The following is a 24,581-nucleotide window of genomic DNA, read 5'->3' as shown; positions in this document are numbered from 1 at the left end:
TATTTTTATGCCGATACTTTATTTTATCCTACACTTTTTAAATTCCTAATTCCGTTAAAAAGATCAAGATTTTTATGACAAATTAGATATTAATTAATAATATAAATTTGAAAAAATTATTCAAATTTATATTATTAATTAAATATTATATAAAAGGCAACATGAAGATAAAAACAATGTAATAGATTCAATATAAAATTTAAAATCATTATAATTAATTATAAATTTATAAATTTTCATATAAGATATATATTTAATATCTTGTCTATCAAATCAGACTTATTAAATTGAAAGAGATTTCGCTTAACGATTTTATACGAGAGCGATTTCGACCCCTTCGGGGGGGAATTAAGCTTCCGTTTTAAAGAACACCCACGCGCGATTGCCACCCCGTAGACAGCCCGTTTCGCAATTTTCTGGTTGGTTAAACCGAACGCGTCGCGATTTTCCAATCTTCCCACTCGCAGCATTGCCCACTCGCGCTTTGTTCACGGCGATCTTTTCGCACTAGCGTATGGGGCACCATATGGCCGTCGCTGATAAGCGGTGAATTACGCTTTTATTAAATTACAAGACGCTTGCTACGGGGTATAAAAGCCGCTCCCTCGGGATGTCCGGCGTCAGCAGCTTCCCGAAGCATCAACGAGGAGCACTTCTCGCTTGAAAACTTGAAGAGCACTCTTTTCGAGCACTTTGAAAATATAGGAGAACTTGGTCACGATAGTCTTTAGTTCCTCAGGTATGGCACTTTTTATCGCAATTCTTAAATTCTTAAATTATTAAAATCTAATGCAAAATCTTTCGAAATTTTTTGAAATCTTTCCAACTTTCAAAACGGGACATTGTTAAATAAAGAAATAAGAAAAAAGAGATTTTCACATACAAACATATTATACACAAAAAATAATCTCTTTGTTCTCCGAGATATAATATATTGTTTATTGTTAATTATTAATACTATTTTATATAATTATTAATATTATTTGTCCTGAGTTTTGCAATTTTTGAATGCGATTTTCATATTTTAATTTGATAAGCGAATAACGGGGGGAGGGGGAGGGGGAGGTAGAATTGCTTTTTATTGCATTTATGCAAGAAGAATGAGAATTGTAATAATATTTTGTAGGATGCGGCGTACACGCCACGTGGTGCTGCCCGTACGATCCTGGCTGTGCATCGGTTTTCTGATAGTATCGCTGGCATGTCTGACGTTAGGATTGGTGTCCAGAGATAGGGAAGGACATGCCGGCAGTCTTGCGGGTCCTGAACTCACGCATCAAGCTCCTCATCAGTATGAAATTAATATTTTTCTTCTATGAACATTTAACATTAAATTCAAATTTTTTGAAATCCCTTTATAATTTTTGTCGTAATATTTCAAAGTCTTTTTAACATTTTGCTATTTATTTATTATTCTCCTATTACCATTTCTTTCTAACATTTGATATTTGATTACTCTTGTCTGTTATAAAAAAATGTCGTGCGATATTTATTCAATTTTATTCAAAATATAAATGTATTTTTAATTGCATTCTTCGTTTGTGTGGTTTCTTGCTTGGTATATAAATGTTTTCGAAAATTGCTTCTTGCAAAAATTACAAAAGAACATTTATTTCTAGAGTGGACGCTTGCCCGAACTTGAATCCTTTAGTCAAGAGCCTGATTGCCGAACCGGAAGAGGCTACGAAACTGATTAACAATGATGAAATAAAAATATCTGAATCCAGAGCACTATCCACGTCTCCAAAATCTGTACTCTCTCGATCGCTGAGTCTCGATCGCTTGTCTAGAAGCGATTCGCACGAGACTAGAGAGCGATTGTCTAGAAATCGAGATCTAAGGACAATCGAGAGACTTTCAAGATCGCGGACTCGCGTATCCGACGGGTCCATTAATCGTCTTCGAGAATCCCGATTGATCGTGCAGTCCCGCGATGACGGAAGCTCGTTCGATCCCGCCACTCGCCTCTCCCGTTCGCGGGATTTATCCGATCGAGCAAACGGTCATCGTTTTGCCGAGCGAAATTTCGAGCGCCGTCTGACTGATCCTGCCTTCCGCGTGGAAGATCGCCGATTCACGGAACGGCGCGAGCTCAATGAAATTAGCTCGCGACAACAAAATCGCGTCCATCGATCGGCAAACCGTCGAGACTCCCTGAATCTTCAGCGTCGTACGACGAGCGATCGTCGTGACGGTAAATTACTCTCGATGGAGCAACGAGTCAATCGGCAGGAATCACGCGAAAGCCTAACGGATCGTCGCGAATATCGCGATCTCGCGCGAAATCGTATGAATCATCGTTTCGAAATGCGCGAACGTAGATCTCGATCTGTCGAGCGACGTGCGTTGATCAACCATGATCGGAACGCAGAACGATCGGATCGTCGCGAGGATCGCAAGATCGCGCGAGAAAATCGCAACAATAATCTTGATCGCCAAAGTCGGGAACGGTCTCTGGAAAATCGTCGTCTTCTTCTCGACCGCGTTGATAATCAAGATCGAAGATCACAATTCTCGGTTGCTGCCAGGAATTCTCGTGGAGATCTTATTAGATCCAACGATCGTCAAATGCTTTCTCGATCGACGGAACGTTTAGGTGACAACGATTTCAATCGCGAATCACTTAGTAGACGAATCAGATCGACTGAATTCAGCGCCGAGAAATCCAACGAGCGTAGATCCTTGGCTCGATCTATGGAACGTCGCGAAATGGATCACGTGCAACGCCGAAAGGCTGAGAATATTTTCGCCGATCGAAGATCCCTTGATCGGAGAATGTCGAGAATTTCATCTGAAGATATACGTCGAGAAAGAATTAATCACGCAAGTCGACGTGACGAGCGTGAAAACACGATCAGGACACGTTACAATGTCGAAGGAATCGCGAGTCGAGAACGAAGAGAGAGACTCGCACGAGCCTCTCGTTCACTTGATCGTAATTCGGTAGATCGTCGAGAAATTGCAAGAATCAAAGACTCCGGAGATCACGATCGTAGATCACGCGATTCTACAGTAGAACGACGAGATTTAAGTCAAGAGCGACGAGAAAGGACGAATCGTGTGCATCGATCACGGGATGAACAAAGGACCGCGAGGAAATCTCGCGAGATTGAACGACGAATTCCCGAAAGGCGAATTTTGGAGCGACGAGTTACTTTAAATGCACGTTCAAATTCACCAAGATTGTCCGAGCGCAGGATCGACGACAGTTCAAGATCGCGCAAAGAATCCAGCTTGGTAGATCGACGTTTGGAACAAAGTCCAGAAATGCGAGTTTCTCGTACACGAATTCTGGAAAGGCGATCTCTCTTAGATTCGCGAAGATCATCAGAGCGAAGGATCGATGATAATTCAAGATCCCGCGAAGAATCCAGGTTAGCGAATCGACGTTTGGAACAAAGTCCAGAAATGCGAGTTTCTCGTGCACGAATTCTGGAAAGGCGATCTCTCTTAGATTCGCGAAGATCATCAGAGCGAAGGATCGATGATAATTCAAGATCCCGCGAAGAATCCAGGTTGGCGAATCGACGTTTGGAACAAAGTCCAGAAATGCGAGTTTCTCGTGCACGAATTCTGGAAAGGCGATCTCTCTCAGATTCGCGAAGATCATCAGAGCGAAGGATCGATGATAATTCAAGATTCCGCGAAGAATCCAGGTTGGCGAATCGACGTTTGGAACAAAGTCCAGAAATGCGAGTTTCTCGTGCACGAATTTTGGAAAAACGATTTGCCCTCGATTCGCGAAGATCACCGGAGCGAAGGATCAAGGATAATTCAAGATCCCGCGAAGAAGCCAGATTAGTTGGTCGACATTTGGAACGAAATCCAGAATTGCGAGTTTCTCGTGCACGAATTCTGGAAAAACGATCCATTCTTGATTCGCGAAGATCATCGGAGCGAAGAATCGATGATACTTCAAGATCCCGCGAAGAATCTAGGCTGATGGATCGACGTTTGGAACGAAATCCAGAATTGCGAGTTTCTCGTGCACGAATTCTGGAAAAACGATCCGTCCTCGATTCGCGAAGATCGTCGGAGCGAAGGATCGATGACAGTTCAGGATCCCGCGAAGAATCCAGGCTAGCAGATCGTCGTTTGGAACGAAGTCCAGAGTTGCGAGTTTCTCGCATTCGCAATTCGGAAAAACCTTCTGTTTTAGACTCGCGAAGATCGTCGGAGCGAAGGCTTCACGATACCTCGAGGTTGCGTGAACGATCTAGAATACAGGATCGACGCGTGGAGCGAAATTCCGAATTGCGAAATCCAATCTCCGTGCGGACGAAAGAACGTAGAATGAATTCTAGAACAGTATCCTCTGAGAATCAGATCCCACGTTCATCAGAAGCGCGACGCGAGATCAGAAATCTAAATGAACGTCGTATGATTCGATCAATCGAGAACCGACTTGCCGAGTTTCGTGAAAAGGACTCCATCAGACATCAGAAATCAACACGTTCGAATATCAAGGATTCATCGAGACTGTCCTCTCTCCGCCGAGTCGTCCGAACTTCATACGTACCTGAACAAAATCGCGAACAACGAAAGGTGTCTACTGATAGACTGTTTTCTGAAATAATAGACAATGAACGATTATTCGAAAAATGGGAACAAAACTTGCAGGGCACACATGTTGAAAAAAATGTAGAAGCCAAAGGAAAAGTTTCTAATTCAATGAAGGCCTATGAATTTTTCAAATATTCTACGGCTTATCATCTTATGAGACAAGCTTTCGTTCTGGCACTATGTACCGTTTATGGACTTTCTCTCTATAATGGAAAAAAATCCTTTATCGGGTAAGACATTAAAATTAGTAAACAATTTCTCAGAATGTAATATAACAAAATAATTATTTTATAATTTAACTTAGATTATATAAAATTTGAATTTTTGAAATATGCTACATATAATATTATATATAATTTTTTAAAAATAGCAGATCACGACTATTAATAAAAATAATTTTTAAAAAGCAACAAAGATAAAACATTAAGAAACATTAAGACGTAACATCTTAACGTTTTATATTTTTACAGCAGCAGCATACTGCAGCAAGCGCAGCGGGTCATAATCTGGTAAAATAATTGAAGAATGATAATCGGCTACCAAAAAATGGCATTGAAAATCGCTATTCCCTGGACCTCTGCTTTTATCGATTCTCTTATTTCATAAATTATGGTATATTATGTTGCAATATGTGTGTACTATTCCCAAAGATACTCAGAATGTAGATTAATGTACAGCCTATATGTATATTCTGTAGAAAAATGTGTATATCTAAAAAGATATATTTTGTGTGAAAATAAATAGTTGTAGTCGTAAATTCGTTGAAATAATTCTTTCTTCCTATAATTCTTACTATTTAAGAATCTTCCTACGATTCTTACTATTTATTTAAGAATATTAAATAATATATATGTATGTGTGTATGTGTGTCTAATGTCAATATTCCTTAGGTTTCATTTTATTTAATAAGAATCCGGAGGAAATATTAATATGGAGTAATCTTTTAATTTTCACTAGGAAAAAATATTAATCTTCGGCGAAAGATTAAGATTTATTAAATTTATAATTTTGGATTTTGTACATCGCGTGTGACAAGCTTAAGTCTATTTAGAAAAAGGATGTGATTGTGTGTATTTCAACATAACCGAGTCTCAGGAATTATTATGAAGAATGTACAGACTTTGCATTGAATATACAAAAGATAGACATTCTATTTTGTTGATTTTTTTCAAGTCTCGGTCACATCGATTTGTGCGGTGTGTTTGCGTTTGTTGTATGTACGCATACGAATAAGGCTATATTTGACGAGATCACCAGCTAGGCTTGGCAACAGTAGTAATAAACTAGAGTACTTACAATATGATATACATGATATAATCGATCGACTCGACTTCGTTGATCGCGAATAAACCGATGCGGAATATTATCCGAAATAAATACAATGACTTATCTCTTATACGCTTATGTACAGCAAAGTTTCACAAAAAAATTATCCGTAAAAAACTAGATGTCATTTAACTTTGGAAGAAACTCTTACGAAGATTCTTTTTACATAACTTTACTACTTTTTCTTTTTCCTCCCTCCAATCGTTATGCTATATAATTTATTATAAGAAAACAAGCTGCAGCAACATTGATCGAAAAAATGTTGCAAGCAGCCACGCTGTTTCATTCGCGGTCAATAAATAAATAATTAAAAAAATATTTAACCCTAAAAGTGTATGACTTATTCTAAAAATTAATTTTTGATTCAATAAAGTCGATTATGCTAACAGCGGGCAGTGTTCCCAGACATTGCGCGCACGTGGCAAGAAAATTGGCGATGGAGAGAGAGCGGAAAAAGTTGTAATTAGTTTAAACGTACGTTCGTTCGTCATTATGTACGCTATGGCTGGTTACGCGATAGTATTTCTCTCTTTGGCAGTGATCCGGGCCTACCGAGTCATTTGCGGGGCTCTAGATGACCTCGCAAAATAAACGGTGTCACGGACGCAAGAAAAAAGATTGCACATTGCAATAGTTGTCATTAATCTTGGAAGAGTCGATGGAAATATCGACCAAACGTTTTGGCTGAGTATCGCGAACGAACGCGTTTATGCATCTATATCTATACTTCAATAGCTAATATCTCTCGAATTATTTAAGCTACATCGCTTAATCCTATAAAAATTATCACAATATTCGATGACGAATCAAGAACCATCAAATACGCTGCGTGACTATTTAGGGATGACTTCAACTCAGCAATATCAATGGATATTAGCAATCTCCTGTAGCATCCCTAAGATATGATCGAGTTCTTGTCGAAAGTAGCAGAGTTGTCGATTTTTGCCCTTCTCGTTCTTGCAGTCTTTGCACTGCGTTCTACTCCTCAACAAGTCGCGAACTAACGTCTGCAAGGTCATCTCTCTACTCTCGTGCCGTTGTTGGAGAATCGTGATCTTGTCCTGTAGCAATTGCAACTGTTCTGTTCCCTGAAATAAAAACATCAACAGTGTTGAAAGTCATCTTAAAAAAATTGACTGTTTTTCACGTACCGGCGTCGATAAATACTCCACTTTTTCAGTCAACGCCTTCACCTTATTTTCCAAATGCTCCCTTTCAGCCTTCAATATAACTACCTGCTCCTTGTAGTCTCTAAACTTTTCGATTTGCTCCTTTAAGTGCGATATGATTGCTCCCTGAGTATTAATCTGACCCTATCAATAAGAAAAAAAAAAATTGTAAAAATTTCTAGCCTAATGAGAAACAGAAAAATTTACCAAGATACAAGCAAAGCAAAGTTTATTCTATTCAAAAGCCATTACTCACTACCACTACCTTCTTTTGTGCAACCAGATGATAAAAAGCAAATAAAATAAGGGACAAGCGAGTGCTCGTAAAGCGTTACAAACCTGTAACTTTACCACTTTAGAATCTCCGATCTTGACGCTGTACTCTTTCACGAGAGTAGCCATCTCCCGCTCGTGTTCTTCTTGCAAGAGATTCAAATCGTGCAACCTCTTGCTCTTTAACGCCATAAAGTCCTTATTCATCTTATTAAGCTCCTCCTTCAAGATGTCATTTTCGTTAGTCAATTTTTTTATGATTCCGTTCTTGCCATTCTCCGTGTACTGCAAGGGATCGTATAACTTTGGCGTTGACGACGACAATCTCTGCGAATCGGAAACATGCCCGTTCTGATAAACATTTGAATTCTGATCGTTCCCTTCACCGTTTTTCATTCCTCGGAACGCTCTATCAAAATCCATGCTCCTGAAGCTCCTACGATCATTCAGTAGTTTCTCCCGCTCCTTCTGCAGCCGTCGATTCGTCTTCTGGAGTTCCTGATACTCTTTAGTTATCTTCGATATCGCTTTGTCCTTGTTCGCGATTTCCAATTTTAGGCCTCGTATGGTAGCAAGGAGATGTGCGTCTTCCTTCGGATTTTGAGACTTTGGCCCAATCTTCATCGTTTTCTGGTCTTTCTTATCTTCAGCTGATGTTCTGTCGTCTCTCTTATTGTTCTCTCCGTTCTTGCTCTCGACGTATCTGAACGTCGTTTGCGTGAACATGTCGTTATACAACTTATGTTCCTTCGTGCTAGCCTCCAACAATTTCGCCTCCAGCTCCAGTACCTGTATCGTGTATTTCTCCTTCATGTCGGTGAATTTCCTCTGCAAATCAACCAGATTCTGTTGCGCGATGGCCTCTTTGGTTTTAATCTCGTTCTCGAGACTCGTTATCCTCTCCTCCAGGAGCTTTACTTTTTCGGAACCGATTTTATCCTGTTCCGAATTGGCGGTCAAAATAAGAGCTGAAACCGAATCGGGATTCTTCCTCTTGAGTATACGCTCCAACTCGCGCACTTGTCTATTCAGGTCCATGACCTTTTTATTGTCCAGAATAACCTGATCCTTAAGCCGCTGGCTCAGCTGCTTTTCACGCTCGACATGGCTCTTGCTTATCTGTAATTTTTCCTGAAGATTTCCCTCTCTGACTCTGAGTTCCAACAGTTCCTTCTCCAAGGGCAACACATTTTGTTGAAGTTTCTCTAGCTCCTGCCTCGTCACTCGTAACTGTTCCGACTTTGAGTTTAATTTAATACCCAAATCCTCAATCTGCTTTTTAAGTTCCAACTCTGTGGTAGTCATCACTTGCAATCGATCCGTAATAAAATTATTTTTTGCTCTTAGCTGTTCCTTGAACATATCCAATTCGTCCGTGAGCAAGCTGTTTTGCTGAATTAAGTCGTCATTCTTCAATAAGTAATCGGCATTCTTTTCCCTCAGCTCAGAGACCTCAAAATTTAGTTTCAACGTTTCTTCCTGAAGATCCTTTATCCGATCGGCGAACTGTTGCACGTCGTTTTGATTCGTTTCTGATACCGTGCTCTTCTGCTTAGACTGCAAATTCTTCAATTCTTCTTGCATACGTTTCGTATCCTGCATAAGTTTTTTATTTTCAGTCTCATAAGCACGAATCAGATTCTCCTGTTTTTCTAATTCCTGTTCTAAAAGAACGATCTTCGTGTCGTTTTTCGCCGGAATTTCCGCGCGCCTCTCATTCAAAGACATCTCGTCAACTCTTGCCTTCAGAATTATATTCTGCTTCTTTAAGGCAAACAGTTCTCCTTCGAAGGATGTACGCATGTCCTCAATTTGACTCTTATATAGTTTTGCCTCGGATTCTAATTGTTGTTTCAGCAGCGCATTCTTATGTCTTTCTTCGCGACACAACATTTCCCAATCGCGTTTCATTGGAATCTGTTTCGAATCTCCGGCAGCCATAAAATTTTTCTTGTAACCGTCGGGCGATTTCATCTGAGGTGCTTTACACGCAGCCGGCAAATTGGACATAGAACCGACTTTAACGGAATCCAGTCTTGATTTCAGGGACGAGTTGGATTTCGGTGTAGCTTTGGGAATCGGCCGGGTTTGTATTTTCGGCTTTACCATCGACAATTTTTTAGAAACCGAATTTACAGGTTTTTTAGACACCTCCAACGCTTTGTTAACCCTAATATTTTCGAGAGAGCCTCTTAAAGTTGGAGGTTGGCATATTTGATCGTAACTCTTAGACTTACAGAAACGTATCTCTTTTTTTAATTGCTTATTGCTCGGTGCACTAACGACACGGTCAGTTTTAGGTACTTCTATTGCTTTTTTCGAAACGCCGTGATCAGTCAGTTCTTGGTGAGGCACGGATTCCATCGAATCCTTTGATTTTACTTTAGCGGCATATAAATTTTCCATTTTTGTTTCAATCTTCGTGTCTGAGCACGTAGATTCCTTGTTCACTGAATCTGCTTTTTCCTGCTTCTCCTTTGCAACATTTTCATTTAACTTTTCAGCTATGAGTTTGGGTATCGCATCCGCGAATAATTCCAATCTCGGCGTCAATCCTACTGTATACAATTCACCTTCGGGATCAATTGCCTTCTTATTGACCTCTGTCACATTTTTACCTTCCCTCTCTGCGCCTTTCGATTTTTTAGATTCGTTACTGGAATGTTTTAAGAACGTTGCCCCGCCTGATAAAGGATTTGTTGTTCGTTTGTGACGTCCTTCACTCGCACTGGAATCGCTTTCATTAATTTCATGATCTACATGTGCGCCGTTTACGGCTGGTAATTCCTTTTCCAATATTTCGGAGAATTCTTTTTCTGGAAAATCTGGGGTTTTGCCACTAACTAATTGATCGTCTTTAGATGTTACTTCGCCATTGGTGGATTTTAGAAAGAGATCATAGACCGCGTTAGGCTCTTTTGATTCCGGCTCTATTTTGTCCGTATTCTGTCCTTGAAGTAGCTTCAAAAAATGCGAGAAATCTTCTTGTCCGAAACTAGAACTTCCGGACATTCCGCCCTCTGCTTTTTCTTTAGACCTTCTCAACAAATCTTCAAAAAAGTCTTTGTCCACGTCCGTGATCTCTTTCTGTAAATTCTCTTTCTCCATTTCGATTTTCTTTGCGCTTTTCAATTCCTCGGACTTGGAATGCCTCTCGATTGGATCGTCCAAATCGGAACTGCTTGATATCTCAACTTTCTGTTCCTCAAACTTCCTCTTTTGAAGTTCTAGCGTCTTCGGTGGTTTTAAATTATTCAGATTTTCATAAACAACTTCAAATCCAGGACTGTTCTCCCGTTTCTTTTCGTTCTTCGGGCTCCTCTTAATTTTCTCTGTTTCCTTGTGCACTTCTTCCTCTATCAATTGAAAAATATTAGCTTCTAATTGCCTCACTCGATTCAAACTCTCATCTTGATTTTCTGGCATTAAGTCAGATTTAGATGTGCTTTTCGACAGAGTGTTGCAATTTTTCCTAACTAATTTCTCAGCTTCTTCTAATAACTCTTCCACAGATTTTTCTTCTTCAGGATTCTTACTAGAGCCACCAGACTTTGTACGTTCAGGGCATGAATTAGGACTTAATGCCCCAGCAATCTTGCTCATCTCTTCTAAGATGCTACCGATGTCTTCGTCAGTGGCATCTGCATAAAATACAAATAAATTAATCAAATGTCAACACTGGTTTAGAAAGCTCTTGGAATAATAAAACTTTATGAGCAACATATAAGCTTACTTTCAAAGTCTGATGGATATTTATCGAAAGCCGCAGACGCGAGAATATCACATAACGTGTCATCTTTGTCTTTCACTTCCCCTTCGCTTTTGGATATCGCCTATAAATCGTTTAGGGCAACATATTAGAAACAAGTGATAGAAGTAGTTAATATTCCAAATCTCTTAATACAGAAAATGTTTGATTGTCTTGATGATAACTCGACATTGTAATTCGTTACCTTGCACATTCTCTCCTTCTCAAGAAATTCTTTCATAGAAGAGCTGACATCCGACGAAGGAGTAGGAGACTGCTTCATTTTTGCATCTGCGTTCTTGGCACCGAGGATCCCCAGACGAATCTCAGGCCTCTTCAACCACCATTTATCTGTCGCGTCTTTCTTGTCGGCCGATGACTGTTCAGCTTCCTTGGTAATTTTAGGTTTATCCTTGATGCGCACCGAGTTCTCTCCGACGCTCAGGCTTATGGAGGATCCGAGAGTGTCATCCTCCGTAGAGATCAACTAAAAATAGTATAGATTCGTCACACAAATCTTCGCGTTTGATGAGTCGAATGCATGATACGTTCGTAAATTTCGAGGATCAACCGATTCGGCGGTAGGTTTAGGTTAAGCGCGCGCTAGTGAGTGAAAAACGACACGCGTGACTCACATCCTCGATCCGCGGCGACTTTCTGGCCCCAGAGGACATTTCGCCTTTCCTTGGCCGCAATTAGATCAAGTCAAACCGCCGTGCACAACCGGTCATCTCTCGCGAACTGCTTGACACCTGCCATACTTTTTGTTTGTTTGTTACCTGCGGTTCGCTCGTTGTATTTCCTCTCCCTCCCCTTTCCTCCCTGCGCGACGCTGCAATCGCAGCAACGCCAAACATTTCTCTTTACACCCGTCATATATTTAAAAAACGTTAGATACAAAAATTAGACAAGAAATTAGAAATTTATTTTTTTTGTGTGTATAAATTATAAATTCTAATGTAAATAAAAAAATTTCATTTTTTTCTTAACTTTTTGAAATGTAGATTTTGTTTTATAGGATGAATTTTTATATCGTTGACAGTGAATGTAAAGTCAAATTTGAAAAATTCGAAATTTTTTATATATAAAAAAAAAGAGTATTTATAATTTTTAATAAATTATATATTGCAAAATAAAGTGTTATAATATTTATTTAAACTTATTACAGCTAATTTTTTTCTTTATTAATTTATGTATCCAATTAAAAAAATCATTTATTTTATTATTAAAAAAGTATATGTTAATTGAAATATCATTGTAACTTTAGGTTCTCAAAAATATAAATTATTTTTGCAGTTAAATACCAAAAAAGCATTAAGAAGAGAGGCAAAAAAATGCGTGTACATCTCCATAGAAATTAAAAAAATTTTTGGGGAAAGCGGCAATTATAACGCAACGTAATAAGAAAATTAAAAATTAATTTCTCTGGTCGAAACATTTTATTGTTATTTAAGTCGTTAATTCTATAACACTGTCATTATATATATTACATGTAGAATTTAAAAAAAAATACAAGGAATGACGGGACCTGGATAGTGATTTTATAATAATTAAAATTGCGTTATTTATATGTCTATATAATTACATAACGTTTATTAATCAGTTAAATGATATGAGAAAAAGATATATCTACAGAATAACAATAACTATTTCTTTATTTGTATTGATAGACGACAATTTAGAATCTGCAACAATAAGAGACTGCATGAAATGCAATAGTTAATATCGATATGTGAATAAGATTTAACGATATTATTCAATTTAATATTTAACAATGATGAAAAATAGAGTGTAATTAATTGTTCAACAAATTCATTATATTCATTGTATGTGTCAAATGTGATTAATTAAATCTGAATGCATTCAACAATCAAGAAACTGTAAGGAAAATATGTATCTACACAGCAAAATGTAATTTTTTCGAATGGAATAATCGTTAAAATATGGATTGTATTAATATATAAAATTCGAGATGTAACAGTATAGAAAGAGCGATTTTCGATTATTACATCCGCCAACTTGCATAACGTGAAGTCTTCCAAAAAATCGGTCATTATTTTCAGGTATATATCACATGTTTTCATTGAATATCGACATATATATATATTTATATATTTTGTCTCTCATAAAATATACCTCTATCTCTATATTCATATAATTATTTCTCAATTTTCGAAGGCGACTTGTGAATTTCTACAGAAAATCTTAAGCGTACATTGTAATCCATTATTATGGTTTAATATATTTAAGTCAGCAAACAAAATATAAATATAAATATGTATATAAATATATATAATATATATCCATATGTATGGATATACAGAGTGTCCCAGATCTATCATATCATCTAATGATAGATTTTTGAGTAGTTTAAGATAAAAATCCCAAAATAATACAATAAGCTACAATAATTTTCAAACGAGAAGTATTTAAAGTTGACCAAACAAATTGTTTAAAATTCGCATACTTTTTACAAGATCTTCATAAGAAAAACTTTTCTGTTTTTCACTTACAGAAAAATTATATTTATTAATTCATTTTTTATTACCTTATTAATTACATAAAAAACTAATTTCTTATTGATACTATATTATACTATCTTAATTTCTGATTGATACTGTAATGATTATAATGATTAACTACGTGATAATTGGAAGCTTGATGCGTATCACATTTGAAGATCAATATTTTGCAAAATCATTTAAATATATCATTTATATTGTTATCAATATATCAGATGCAATAGATTAATTAGATAAATAAGAAAAACGAAAGTCATGAACTGAGAAATAAATACAGAATTAATATTTAAATGCAAATTAATGTATAAAAATACTTTTAGTATTATAAAATGTACCATATTTGAACGTATAAATTTTGAATCAGTCTTGATTTAATTAGCCATTTTTAATTTTATTACTTGCCCATTTAAAAGCTATTGTAACAGTAATATTTTAATATTAGGATTTTTGTCCCTAAATCACCTTAATATGTCCATATTATATATATTACATATATATCTATATTACATCACTTACATATATAGAGCAAATTATATAAAGAAAATAACAGATAATATTAAATCTAATTAAAGTACATTATGTACATAAACTCTGTGCTATTTCCCGTTTACCCGTGCATTTGATAATCTTAATTAAATGATTAATTCCATCGAAAAAAAGATAAAATTGATAACCAGACAGCTAATGTAGATGTCAACAAAATAATGAAATTTGGTCAAATTTTTAGAGACAGGCACATTTTATAAACGATTATCTCGTTATCGTTATAGGATGTTTGAATTTAAACAAAAGCATTTCAGATATTCGGAAAAAAAAAATCAAAAGCACATTTGCAAAAAAATATACATATGCACATTATCATAATCAGATTTTTTAAATCTTTATATATTTTATTTTTCGTCAAGAAGTGTCCCAATCTTTTTCGAACGTTAACAAATCCAGTTACAATTTTCTCTTAGAAACATAAACATAAAAAATAATTTCGTGTAAACTCGATGTTTCGGGATCATGCAATTCTTTAATCAATACATAATCGCTCTGCGATTCATGAAAAAGTTCACGAATCAAGATGAACGGAAAGCAAAAAGTTCCGCTCAAAATTATGGGAGCGATACTCATAAGATATCTTAATCCTCCGAACAATTTTCAGACGGCTCGTGTTTCTCGAGTACTCGGGGAAAGATCAATCATAATAACACGCGTGTAGTCTGAACAATTCCTTGTTCATGAAGCTGACATTGCACATTTCGCAGAAATGCTTAATATTTTCAGATAACTTCAATATCGATGATTTCTTGGCACTTTTGTTAACCGTGTCTATCAGCTTCCTTTTCTGCAATCTCTTTACTGACCATTCCACATAATCCTTGTTTCTCGCCTTACCATTTCTCAGATAAGCGTCCTGACTTCTCAGGCATTTCGGCGAATAATTCGCTGGTGGGAATCGATACGTTTTCTTCGTCTTCGTCAGACGATCATCTTTCATGATGTTGGAAAGCAATTTTTGCTTAGCCAGCTGAAGCTTGGCTTGAAATCGCGACTTAGAGTAATCATCTCGTAGATTGACGTCATTCACTGTTTCAACCTTGGCGGGTAAGGAGGTAAACTTGCTCGGTAATTGGGGTGTCGTGTTGGTCGTTTCACTAAACATGTTCTCCAGAACGTCTAGAGTTTCTTGCTTGATTTTAAGATGCATAGCATTCGATGGGATCTCGTTCTTCGAGTGCGGTTTCGAACTTGGCTCGTCCATCTTGCGCCTCTTCACGCGATATTCCGACACTTTCCTCATTTTCGGCTCCTGATAATCCACGACGTTTCTTCTCGGTCTTAAGTTGCGACCTTCAAACTCGTCCGTCTGCTCTACCTTGATCTGTCGCATTGGCTCAAACTCCACGACGGATGCTGTCTTCGTATTAGAAACGTTCGTCTTACTCGGCGCAGATAGTCCCGGATTCATACATGATGTTCTCTTTTTATCCGGCGCGTAATTTATTAGATTTTTCCTAGGTCTTAGATTCCGCACTGCCGTACTCTTAGCAGCCGTCTGACTTTCAGAAAATGTACCGAACAATTCGTGAGAATGATTCCACATTTTTGGCGAAGTTACATTATCTTTGGTACTCGTGTCTGCGACCAGACGATCCGGCGTATTCTCGACAGCGTTTTCAACGATGTTCTCGACTCGTGGCAGATTCTGCGGACAATCCGGGAAGACTGCTTGCGTGAAGAAGTTCTGTTTGTACGGTTTTAATCGAGTGGTGGTATCCTCGAGAGTTCTTTTCTGCGAGTCATCTGCGATCCTGTGACATCTAGACACTGGTGGTCCTTCATAATTCTGACAAAGTTCCGCCGTGGTTCTTCTCGGTTTGCTTTGGTCTTTCTTATCACAACAACATCGGCAGCGCGAGAATGCCGCATACGTCAACCCGTCATGAATACCACCAGTCCGAAATGCCACCGAATTCATCGAATTGATATAATCGATGTTTTCCACCAACGGCTCCAGTTCGTACACGTCGTAGTCGAGCGGCTCCGCTTTGATCTTCACGTTTTCGATATGCACCATCGGCACTCCGATCTTCTCCCTACCGCCACCCTTTCGCATCCACGACAGCTGACTCTTGAGCGCCGCGTCCGTTTTCAAGCAGTCCACGTAAAACTTGTGGAACTCCTCCAGCTTATAACTGCACCGGTGACACATCTGCTTCGGCAGCAGATCCATCTCGTGCACCTGGAAAACGCAGGATGAACATGAAATTAGAAGAAAGTACAAATCTGCGAGAAATCTATCCGAAATATTAATCAATGGAAGAGCAATGATGCAACATTTGTCTGATTCAAACTTTTAAGAAGGAATTAACTTTAGGAGTTAATTAATCACAGAAAATTAATCTAGATAGATTCAAGTTGATGATGGTAAGCGAAAAAAAAATGTATTTTCGTGGAGGTGTAGCAAGTTTTCAAATTTTTGCAGAAATAACGAAAAAATTATTCCTTTCACAACGAATATCTCGATCAACGAGATGTACCAAGTAATGGAAAAGCAAATTGTCGAATTAGAATTTAAATACAAAAGACGACAATAAGGAATAAGCAAATAAGTATAAAAAATTAGGAACGGAAAATTTCTTTTGACCAATGACAGAACGAATTTGATATTTCTTGATTGTGCATGGTTGATATTGAAGCATATGTCAAAATTTCCATATGTCAAAATTTAATTCTTTAGTCTTTCACTATATCTAACTTCTTACAGGAAAGAGAAAAAGGAATAAATAAGAAATAAACAAGCATGTATCATAGTAAGTTAGATTATAAATCTATGTAAACGAATACATGTGAGTAGTATGCTATATGTGGTTGGAAACTTCCGTTCATTAACATTATCGCGATGCTTCCATCAGTTGCCCTCGCTAATCGCCTCAAAGCGGGCTCGCGTAATGACAAATATTTCACATGATTTAATTTATTAGTTACTCGTAGTTCACGATTGACCAAACAATAGATGCTTTTAGATGCTACCAGATTCCCTGGTTTTTATTACAAACGTGCAAGGACGATTACGTAAAACAGCCACTTATTCCGTACGTAATGCAGCGAATTTCAACAAAGTGACAATCTCTGGTTGCAAAAATTTTTTTTCCCACGTGGCATTTATTATCACGGTATTTTTTAATTATTTATCCCTTCCCGTTACAAATGCACGCGATAACATTGGCGCGAATAGATTAGCTAAATATCGTATCGCGAGAGATTACCTAATTTGGAAGATGACGATACGTGCAAATTGAAACATAGAAATATGTTTGTTTAATTCTGAATTTTAAAAAGATCTCGTAATCATCAAATATATTTATATAGATTTTATAGATTTTATAGATAGATTTTATATAGATTTTATAGATAAATAGAATTTTATCAGCGAGACCTTTCCGCTATGGTATATATCTCCTTTATCTTATTTCAATTTATTTATTGTTATTTGCATCTAATTTTTTAATTTGACATTTGAATTTTGATATGACCCGTATCAATACTTGCGAATTTGTTCCTAATTTACTAAATCTATTCATTTCATATTCTTATATTCTTTTGATTACTTTCATGGCTGGAGAGGTCTTTGTAAATTGGAACGTCAAGATTTTATATTTTTAACTATTTGTATTAACAAATTTAACTTTAAAAAAAAAAATTATTCTTCTTATTTATAGCTTTTGTTTTTCCTTTGTTATTTATAGATATTTAAATATTTATAGATGTTTAAACAGCACACTTGTAAATGACACGTAAGACGTCCTATAGACATATGCGTTGTCTAGGTTATTATTTTCAAATTAAAAAAAATATGTTATCTATATTACTAATTTTTTACTAATAAAATAATTATCCTCTTTTGTTATATACTGTCATATATATTTACTATAATTATACAATAAATCGACATCAATAACTTTTTATTATATATTTTTATTATATTAATTATTTTCATTATTGTATAGTCTCACATTACTTATTATAATTAATGTACGATTGACGTCAAAATAAGCATAACATTCAGCTATTTAAAGAAAGAATTTTCTTTTTGAATATTAAATTCCTTTAGAAAATCAATCATTGAAATAAATATTTCAAATATTATGATGTTAAATTTTTTATTAGACAAGTCATAGTAAAATCATTTATATATATATCATTTGTATATATCATTGATCATAAATATCATTTGATAAAGATCTCTCTTTCTCTCTCTCTCTCTCTCTCTCTCTCTCTCTCTCTCTCTCTCTCTCTCCTCCTTCCTTCCCATATATATAATTGTCATAGAGTTAAAATATAAATTCAATTTTCTCTTATTTTTTAGTATATTAGTATTTTAGTATATATATATATATATATATATATATTTATTTCTAATCTTAATACATTAAAAATTAAGAAAAACAAAATTGAATTTACATTTTAACTAACTCTAAGAAAACTTTTTTACTTTATAAACTCTTGTAGTAATATTTAAATTTACATGTTTTTTGAATAGTCTAGAGTTAATGAAGAATCAAATTTTGAATTTTTTCACATTTTTATGTACCCAAAATTAAAAAAAAAATTACATGAAAGATTCTCAATGAATATGTTATAAAGATATACCGGTTTAAAATTTATAACTTTCTATTTTCAATAATTTATGATCAGTCCAATTATTTCCAAAAATCAGTATTTTTCCAGTGTAACTTATTTACAACGAAAAATATGTCGATTAAATGTCGATTAAAACATTAGTACAAAAATACAATAGGTTCTCAGAAATATAAATTATCACATACAAAATTATCATTATACAAAAAAGTAAAAGGATGGCGCCAAACATGCGCCTCACGCTGTCTTGAAAAAATATTAAAAAATAAGACCAACATAATATTTAAATTTATAACTTAAAAAACTATGATATATATTTTAATTTTCTACAAAAAATAATGATATGAAAAATTGCGCCAGATACGATTGCGATATTAAAACAAATAAATATATATAAGCATCTCTACATTTAATGTATTTTAATAAATTTAAAATGCATTTATAATTGTAATATATCTATATTTCAATACAAATGTTTCTATAAACAATTCTCCTAAATAGATAAAATCAGATACATTCCTCAAAAAATAAAAGAATGTATATAAACTCGAAGGAAATAAAAGAGGCACCATAATAGTTAATAAAATATTTAAAAAAATTTAAACAATTTTAAAAACAGCAAGACACTAAAAAGAAAGAAGAAAATTTGAAGAAACGCGGAGAAATCCGAAACATCCGCGTCGCAAAACTCTCTCATGATCTAAGGAATCGATGAAATCATCCCTCCTTCCTTCTCTCCCGCCCTCTCTTTCTCTCTCTCACACTCTCTTTTTTTTCTTTCTTTTCTCTCTTTTTCTCTTGAATTATGCAATATAATCTGCGCTCTCGACATTTCGGAGCGCGCTCGTTTCGCGCAGACCTGACGATAACCTCACTTTTGACAAATCGATAGTTTTGCCAAAAAAAGAAAAAAAGTTGAATTTGTGAGGAAACCCAATGCCTTGATCTCGCACGTGATCAGCCACGCGTGCCCCGTTCGTGTAAAGGATACCCCCATCCTCCTAGTTCCCCTTTCCCCCTTTGCCACAAGATTCGCGGTATTCTTGTTCGTCAACTAGTCGTGCGAACGCGGAAGTTCCATTCTCCTCTTTTTTTCCGCCACGTTTTGCACAGGAACAATTAGAAAAAGACTCCCAATATCGAACGAAGGGAGGAAACAAAGAAAAAGAAGGAAAAAGCCCATGAGATAGCTACTGCGCGAAGCATGGCTAATAAAGAGAAAATAAACTCGCATTTCGTAATGAGTTGGTCGGGTAGAAGGAGGAGGAGAAGAAGAGGGGCAGGAGGGAATGAGGGTGCGCGCTTTACGCGCCGATCCCGCCTTGGGTTGTGCAAGGGCGAACGAGAGATGCAACATGCGTGAGGCCGCGATACCCTTCGAAGCAGAGAAGGGAGCGTCGCGAAAGGGGAGCGCAGGCTGGTGAAAGAAACGGCGGAGGAAGAGGAGGAGGGAGAGGGCGCGAAGAAAGGAAGGAAACGGATCTACGTTTGCGTGCGTGCGTACGAGCGCTCGAACGGGAAAGAGCGACGGAGAGAAGGAAAAAGAGAGAGAGAGAGAGAGAGAAAAAAAAGAGAGAAGACATGACGTACCATGATCGGCAGCACGGCGTTGATTTTCCGAAGGTGATTCTCACTCTTGTCGAAGATGTTGATCGAGATGCCCGAATGTTGGCCGCAGAGGCGGCACACGCGGCTCGACTCGAGGGTCTCCATGCCGCGCACTCCGGAGTCCGGAGCCCTCGGCACGCCACGCTCGTCCGTTCTCTCGCGCGTCACCTCGTCTCGCCTCGCCTCGCCTCGCCTCGTCTCGTCTCGTCTCACCTTGCCTTGCCTTGGCTCAGCCCTCACGCGCGAGAGCGCGAGTGCGCGCGCGCGCGCGCGCGCCTCAGCTCGTTCGTTTGCTCGCTCGCTCTATCCACCGTCTGGCAATCTCTTGCACGGTGTCCCGCGTCTTCGGTTCCCGGCGCACGGTCTATCTGCGATCGTACACGTTCGCGCTCGTGTGACCCGCGCCCTGCCGCGGGAATCCAGAAAAGCCCACGAAAAGCGAAATAGGATGGAATAGAGCGAGAGAGAAAGGGAACGGTGCCGCTCGGCTGGCGGCGGAGAGGGTGAAAGGAAGGGGAAGGAGTGCGCGATAAATCGCACCGCGCCTCGGGCCGCGCGAGGGATAAAGCTTGATAATAACGCGACTGCGAGCCGAGGTCGATCGGCCGGTATACGTGGGAACGACGTAGATCGACCGGATAGAACGGAGTCGAGCGACTATTCCGGAAAGTTCACTACATAACGCCGCCGTTCGACGTGTGCAGACGCGAGATCGATCCTCGCCGCTGCGGCCTCCGAAGAAAAATGGCCTTCGCTGATAACTTACTTAGCATCCTTTATTCCTTCTTGACGTCTTGATCTCTTGAGTGAGACTTGGCGACGAGAATCGGAAAGAGCTGCGGAAAAAAGAGATATAACAACGATCGATAAGTCATTAGTAATTTTCTTTTGTCTAATCATGAATTAAAAGGAAACTATTTACTCTATGAGAAATTTTCGTGATTACAAAGAATCTAGAAATAATTGCAGAATATCGATATTACTGACTGTCGATATAAATTTTTTGATTGACACTGTAAATATATTTGAATAATTATAATTTATTAGGTCATAATATGTATATCTATATCTATATTATTTATTTTTACTGATTAATGTTTTCCAATTCTCTAAAAATAAGAGTAGAAAATAAATTAAATTGCGATCAAAATAAATAAATCTTGATGATAATTTGGATATAAGGAAAAGAACGAAGTTCATGATCTAGACGTAGATGGCGTCGTTTCATGAAATTGAAATTTTTGCCTGTTTTGACAGCAATGATGTCAGATGGTGTGACAGATCTTTCTGACGATGTTCTGTGCACACGCATGCGTTAATTACATGTCAATCATATGATTATCAACATTAGACTCGTATTCAGAGATGCTAGACGCTTCTCAAGATGCATAATCTTAAACATTTTTTATTTTTTCTTTATATTTTTTATTTTTTCATATTCATCTATATATATATATATATATATATATATATATATATCAATATATATCAATAAAAGTAATAAAATATTTATTATATATTAAATATTATAAAAAATAATAAGCATTTTTATTAAAGAAATAATTTAATAATATTATTTATTACATATAACAGAAGAATCATTGTTTAATTTAATTTAAATTAATTATATAGTTATTATATGTATATATATTAATTTTAAGTTAATTTAACATTGAACAGATCAAAAACAATAAATTTTGTATTTTGATATAATTATTATATATATTATATATATATATATATATATATATATATATATATATATATATATATAAGAAATTATTTTAACTTTCCCATTTTTGTAAAATAATAACATATTATTATTTTTATAATATATTTTATAATATAAAATTGTAAAAATAATATTAATTTTACAATATAATATATTATTAATTTTATAAATATAATATAAAAAATAGCATATTAAACTAGGAATATAAGACTTAATGCAAAATTAATATTATAATTAATAATATTATAATTTATCATATTTAAGAAATACTGTTTTTTAAGAAAAAAAATTTTTAAGAAATAATTACAAACAATAATCGAATGTTCTTTATTATCTTTAGTATGGCTAAATATAATATTATAAATATAAATAAATTATAATATTATTATATTAGATTATTATATTATATAAGAAATTAAACAGATTTTACATTATCAAATTATTTCATTATTTTGACGCAGTTTTCTATAATTTTCCTTACCCTTGCAACAAGTTTATATAATTATATATTATTTACATGATTATATGTATTATAATTATAAATTTATATATTATTATTTATATAATAAATCTGCAAACGCAACAAATAGATTTATCATTTAGAAATCGTGTTATGCACTTATTTAAATATTTTATTATTTTTGATATTTATATCTTTGATGGATTCGAGGATCGATTGTGTATCTTGAACCGATATGAAAATTACAAGAGAAAATTTACTTTTTTTTACTAGCTTTTGACATATAACATATCTCGAAATATAAATACAGATACTCTAGAAGATACTCTAGAACAGAAATATTCTACTTTCTCACTTTTGTAATTTTCAAAATATATAATCAACCCCCATGATATCTCTGAATGCATTATTATACAAAACGGGGAGAAAATGTCGGATTTCGTTATTCAACATCATACTAATCTTACTACGTGACGCGTCTCTTAAAACTCTACAATTTTTGTATGAAATATTTTTCTCAAAAATACTTTGTTATTGAGATATTTCAGGGGTCCGGGACATTTTTCCCACCCTGTATATACGTCACTGATGACGAAGAGCGGCTGCTAGTATATAATTTGATGCGCAGGAGTTAATTTGTTCTACCGTTTGGTATCACTTGACAGGTCGCCATCTTCTTGCGTTGGTTTATGTTGGTCGGTGCAAGCTTATATTGAGAGATTGTATCTTATTCTGTTCGACAATGGACGATGCGACGCCGAATGCGTCGTCCACGCAATCTACGACGGATACTAAATACGAGGAAAGGATGAAACGATTCAGAGAACTTCATATGAAAAGGGTGAGTTCACAATAACACAAAGATAACCTGCTTGAAATGTGTGAAAGTTTGTAAATTTGTTCTAAGCATAATTTTGGCTCTTTATTTTTTTCTCTTTTATATAAGTTGCATTGTCTCTTAATTTATTCTAAATTATCTCATTTAAATAAAGAATATTGATTGTCCAATTATCAAATGTATTATCAAATCTAGTCAAACTAGAATTTATCATCGCAATTTTGTCTATAACACATTGATTTAACAGAACCAGGCCAGAATGCAGAATCACAAGGAAGTTGTGGAGGAGGACAAGAGGAATAAACTGCCTGCCAACTGGGAATCTCGCAAAAGACAGGCCGAATGGATAATACAAGACGAAACAGCTAGAAAAGAGGCAGAAACCAAGGTATCGAGATCTGTTATATATTCTATTTTTAATTTAAGATATTTTTAATTTTAGACATATGAAATTATTTTATTTAATTTACTTCATATTAATCATATCATTTATTTTTCAGGGTGAAGACTACGAACGAAAGAAATTGCTGAATATTGATGCCACAGAAGCAGAGAGAATTGCCAGAAAGAAAAAAAGCAAACAAAATCCTGATCCAGGTTTTTCGGATTACGAACAAGCAGCAATACGTTCTTATAATAGACAAGTAAAAAACATTAAACCAAATATGGAGGCATATGAAGAGGCAAAGGAGAAGCTGGGACCTGCCTTTTATGGTGACCCAAACACGATATTACACGGTTTACATGAGGATAAAAAGGAAGCTATAGATAAAATGGTTACCAATTTGGAGAAACAGTAAGTAATAACGTCAATAATTTTGCATAATAAAATTACACAATCCTTTATATCATGCTTGTCTCCTTTTTTTGTAGGATCGCAAAACGAGAGAAATATAGTAGACGTAGAATGCACAACGATGATGCAGATATAGATTATATCAATGAGCGTAACGCCAAATTTAATCAGAAATTGGAGAGGTTCTATGGCGAATATACTCGAGAAACGAAATTAAACTTGGAGAGGGGCACAGCTATATAAAGGAAGAATATCGCTATAATTATCACAAATACTTGTATTTTACTATTAACCTATATATATAATTTTTACACAAATAAAAATCGGGAGAAAGTAATTTTACGGTATTTAATTGAATATAGATTTTTCGTTTATTGAAGATGAACATCTATTGTTCTGCAATATGTAAAGGTCGA

The 24,581-nt window shown here is 35.9% G+C and overlaps 4 protein-coding genes across 7 annotated transcripts; 2 read left to right on the top strand and 2 right to left on the bottom strand.

Annotated features, from left to right (window-relative positions):
* The first annotated feature begins 579 nt into the window (after positions 1-579).
* LOC105428113 (uncharacterized) lies at positions 580-5,320 on the top strand. Its single transcript, XM_011640209.3, has 4 exons — positions 580-739; positions 1,127-1,291; positions 1,620-4,793; positions 5,034-5,320. The coding sequence occupies exons 2-4, from the start codon at positions 1,128-1,130 to the stop codon at positions 5,074-5,076; spliced, it is 3,381 nt and encodes a 1,126-aa protein (XP_011638511.2). The 5' UTR covers positions 580-739; position 1,127; the 3' UTR covers positions 5,077-5,320.
* Positions 5,321-5,535: 215 nt separating this feature from the next.
* LOC105428116 (uncharacterized) lies at positions 5,536-11,900 on the bottom strand. 3 transcript variants are annotated; one of them, XM_089071433.1, is made up of 6 exons: positions 11,715-11,900; positions 11,285-11,566; positions 11,065-11,164; positions 7,398-10,972; positions 7,062-7,202; positions 5,536-6,977 (listed from the first exon to the last, which is right to left on the bottom strand). In XM_089071433.1, exons 1-6 carry the CDS (start codon positions 11,751-11,753, stop codon positions 6,753-6,755), a joined length of 4,362 nt encoding a protein of 1,453 aa, XP_088927559.1. In that variant the 5' UTR covers positions 11,754-11,900; the 3' UTR covers positions 5,536-6,752. The 3 variants fall into 3 exon arrangements, with proteins under 3 accessions (XP_088927559.1, XP_088927558.1, XP_011638515.2); XM_089071432.1 differs by having other exon boundaries at positions 7,041-7,202; positions 7,410-10,972; positions 11,715-11,899; XM_011640213.2 differs by having other exon boundaries at positions 7,041-7,202; positions 11,715-11,898.
* A 740-nt stretch (positions 11,901-12,640) lies between these two features.
* Positions 12,641-20,643, bottom strand: LOC105428112 (uncharacterized). The gene is made up of 2 exons (XM_011640207.3): positions 20,322-20,643; positions 12,641-16,332 (listed from the first exon to the last, which is right to left on the bottom strand). The coding sequence occupies exons 1-2, from the start codon at positions 20,442-20,444 to the stop codon at positions 14,785-14,787; spliced, it is 1,671 nt and encodes a 556-aa protein (XP_011638509.2). The 5' UTR covers positions 20,445-20,643; the 3' UTR covers positions 12,641-14,784.
* Positions 20,644-21,058: 415 nt separating this feature from the next.
* Positions 21,059-24,502, top strand: LOC105428108 (pre-mRNA-splicing factor syf2). 2 transcript variants are annotated; one of them, XM_011640205.3, is made up of 5 exons: positions 21,059-21,216; positions 23,197-23,372; positions 23,617-23,757; positions 23,870-24,165; positions 24,243-24,502. In XM_011640205.3, the coding sequence occupies exons 2-5, from the start codon at positions 23,274-23,276 to the stop codon at positions 24,406-24,408; spliced, it is 702 nt and encodes a 233-aa protein (XP_011638507.2). In that variant the 5' UTR covers positions 21,059-21,216; positions 23,197-23,273; the 3' UTR covers positions 24,409-24,502. The 2 variants fall into 2 exon arrangements, with proteins under 2 accessions (XP_011638507.2, XP_011638506.2); XM_011640204.3 differs by lacking the exon at positions 21,059-21,216 and having other exon boundaries at positions 23,161-23,372.
* The last annotated feature ends 79 nt before the right edge of the window (positions 24,503-24,581 follow it).

This window comes from Pogonomyrmex barbatus, unplaced genomic scaffold, assembly GCF_055798465.1.
Source record: "Pogonomyrmex barbatus isolate J1 unplaced genomic scaffold, ASM5579846v1 scaffold12, whole genome shotgun sequence".
NCBI lineage: Eukaryota > Metazoa > Arthropoda > Insecta > Hymenoptera > Formicidae > Pogonomyrmex > Pogonomyrmex barbatus.
Note: the sequence above shows the minus strand (reverse complement) of the source record. Positions and strands in the feature narration are given on the sequence as shown.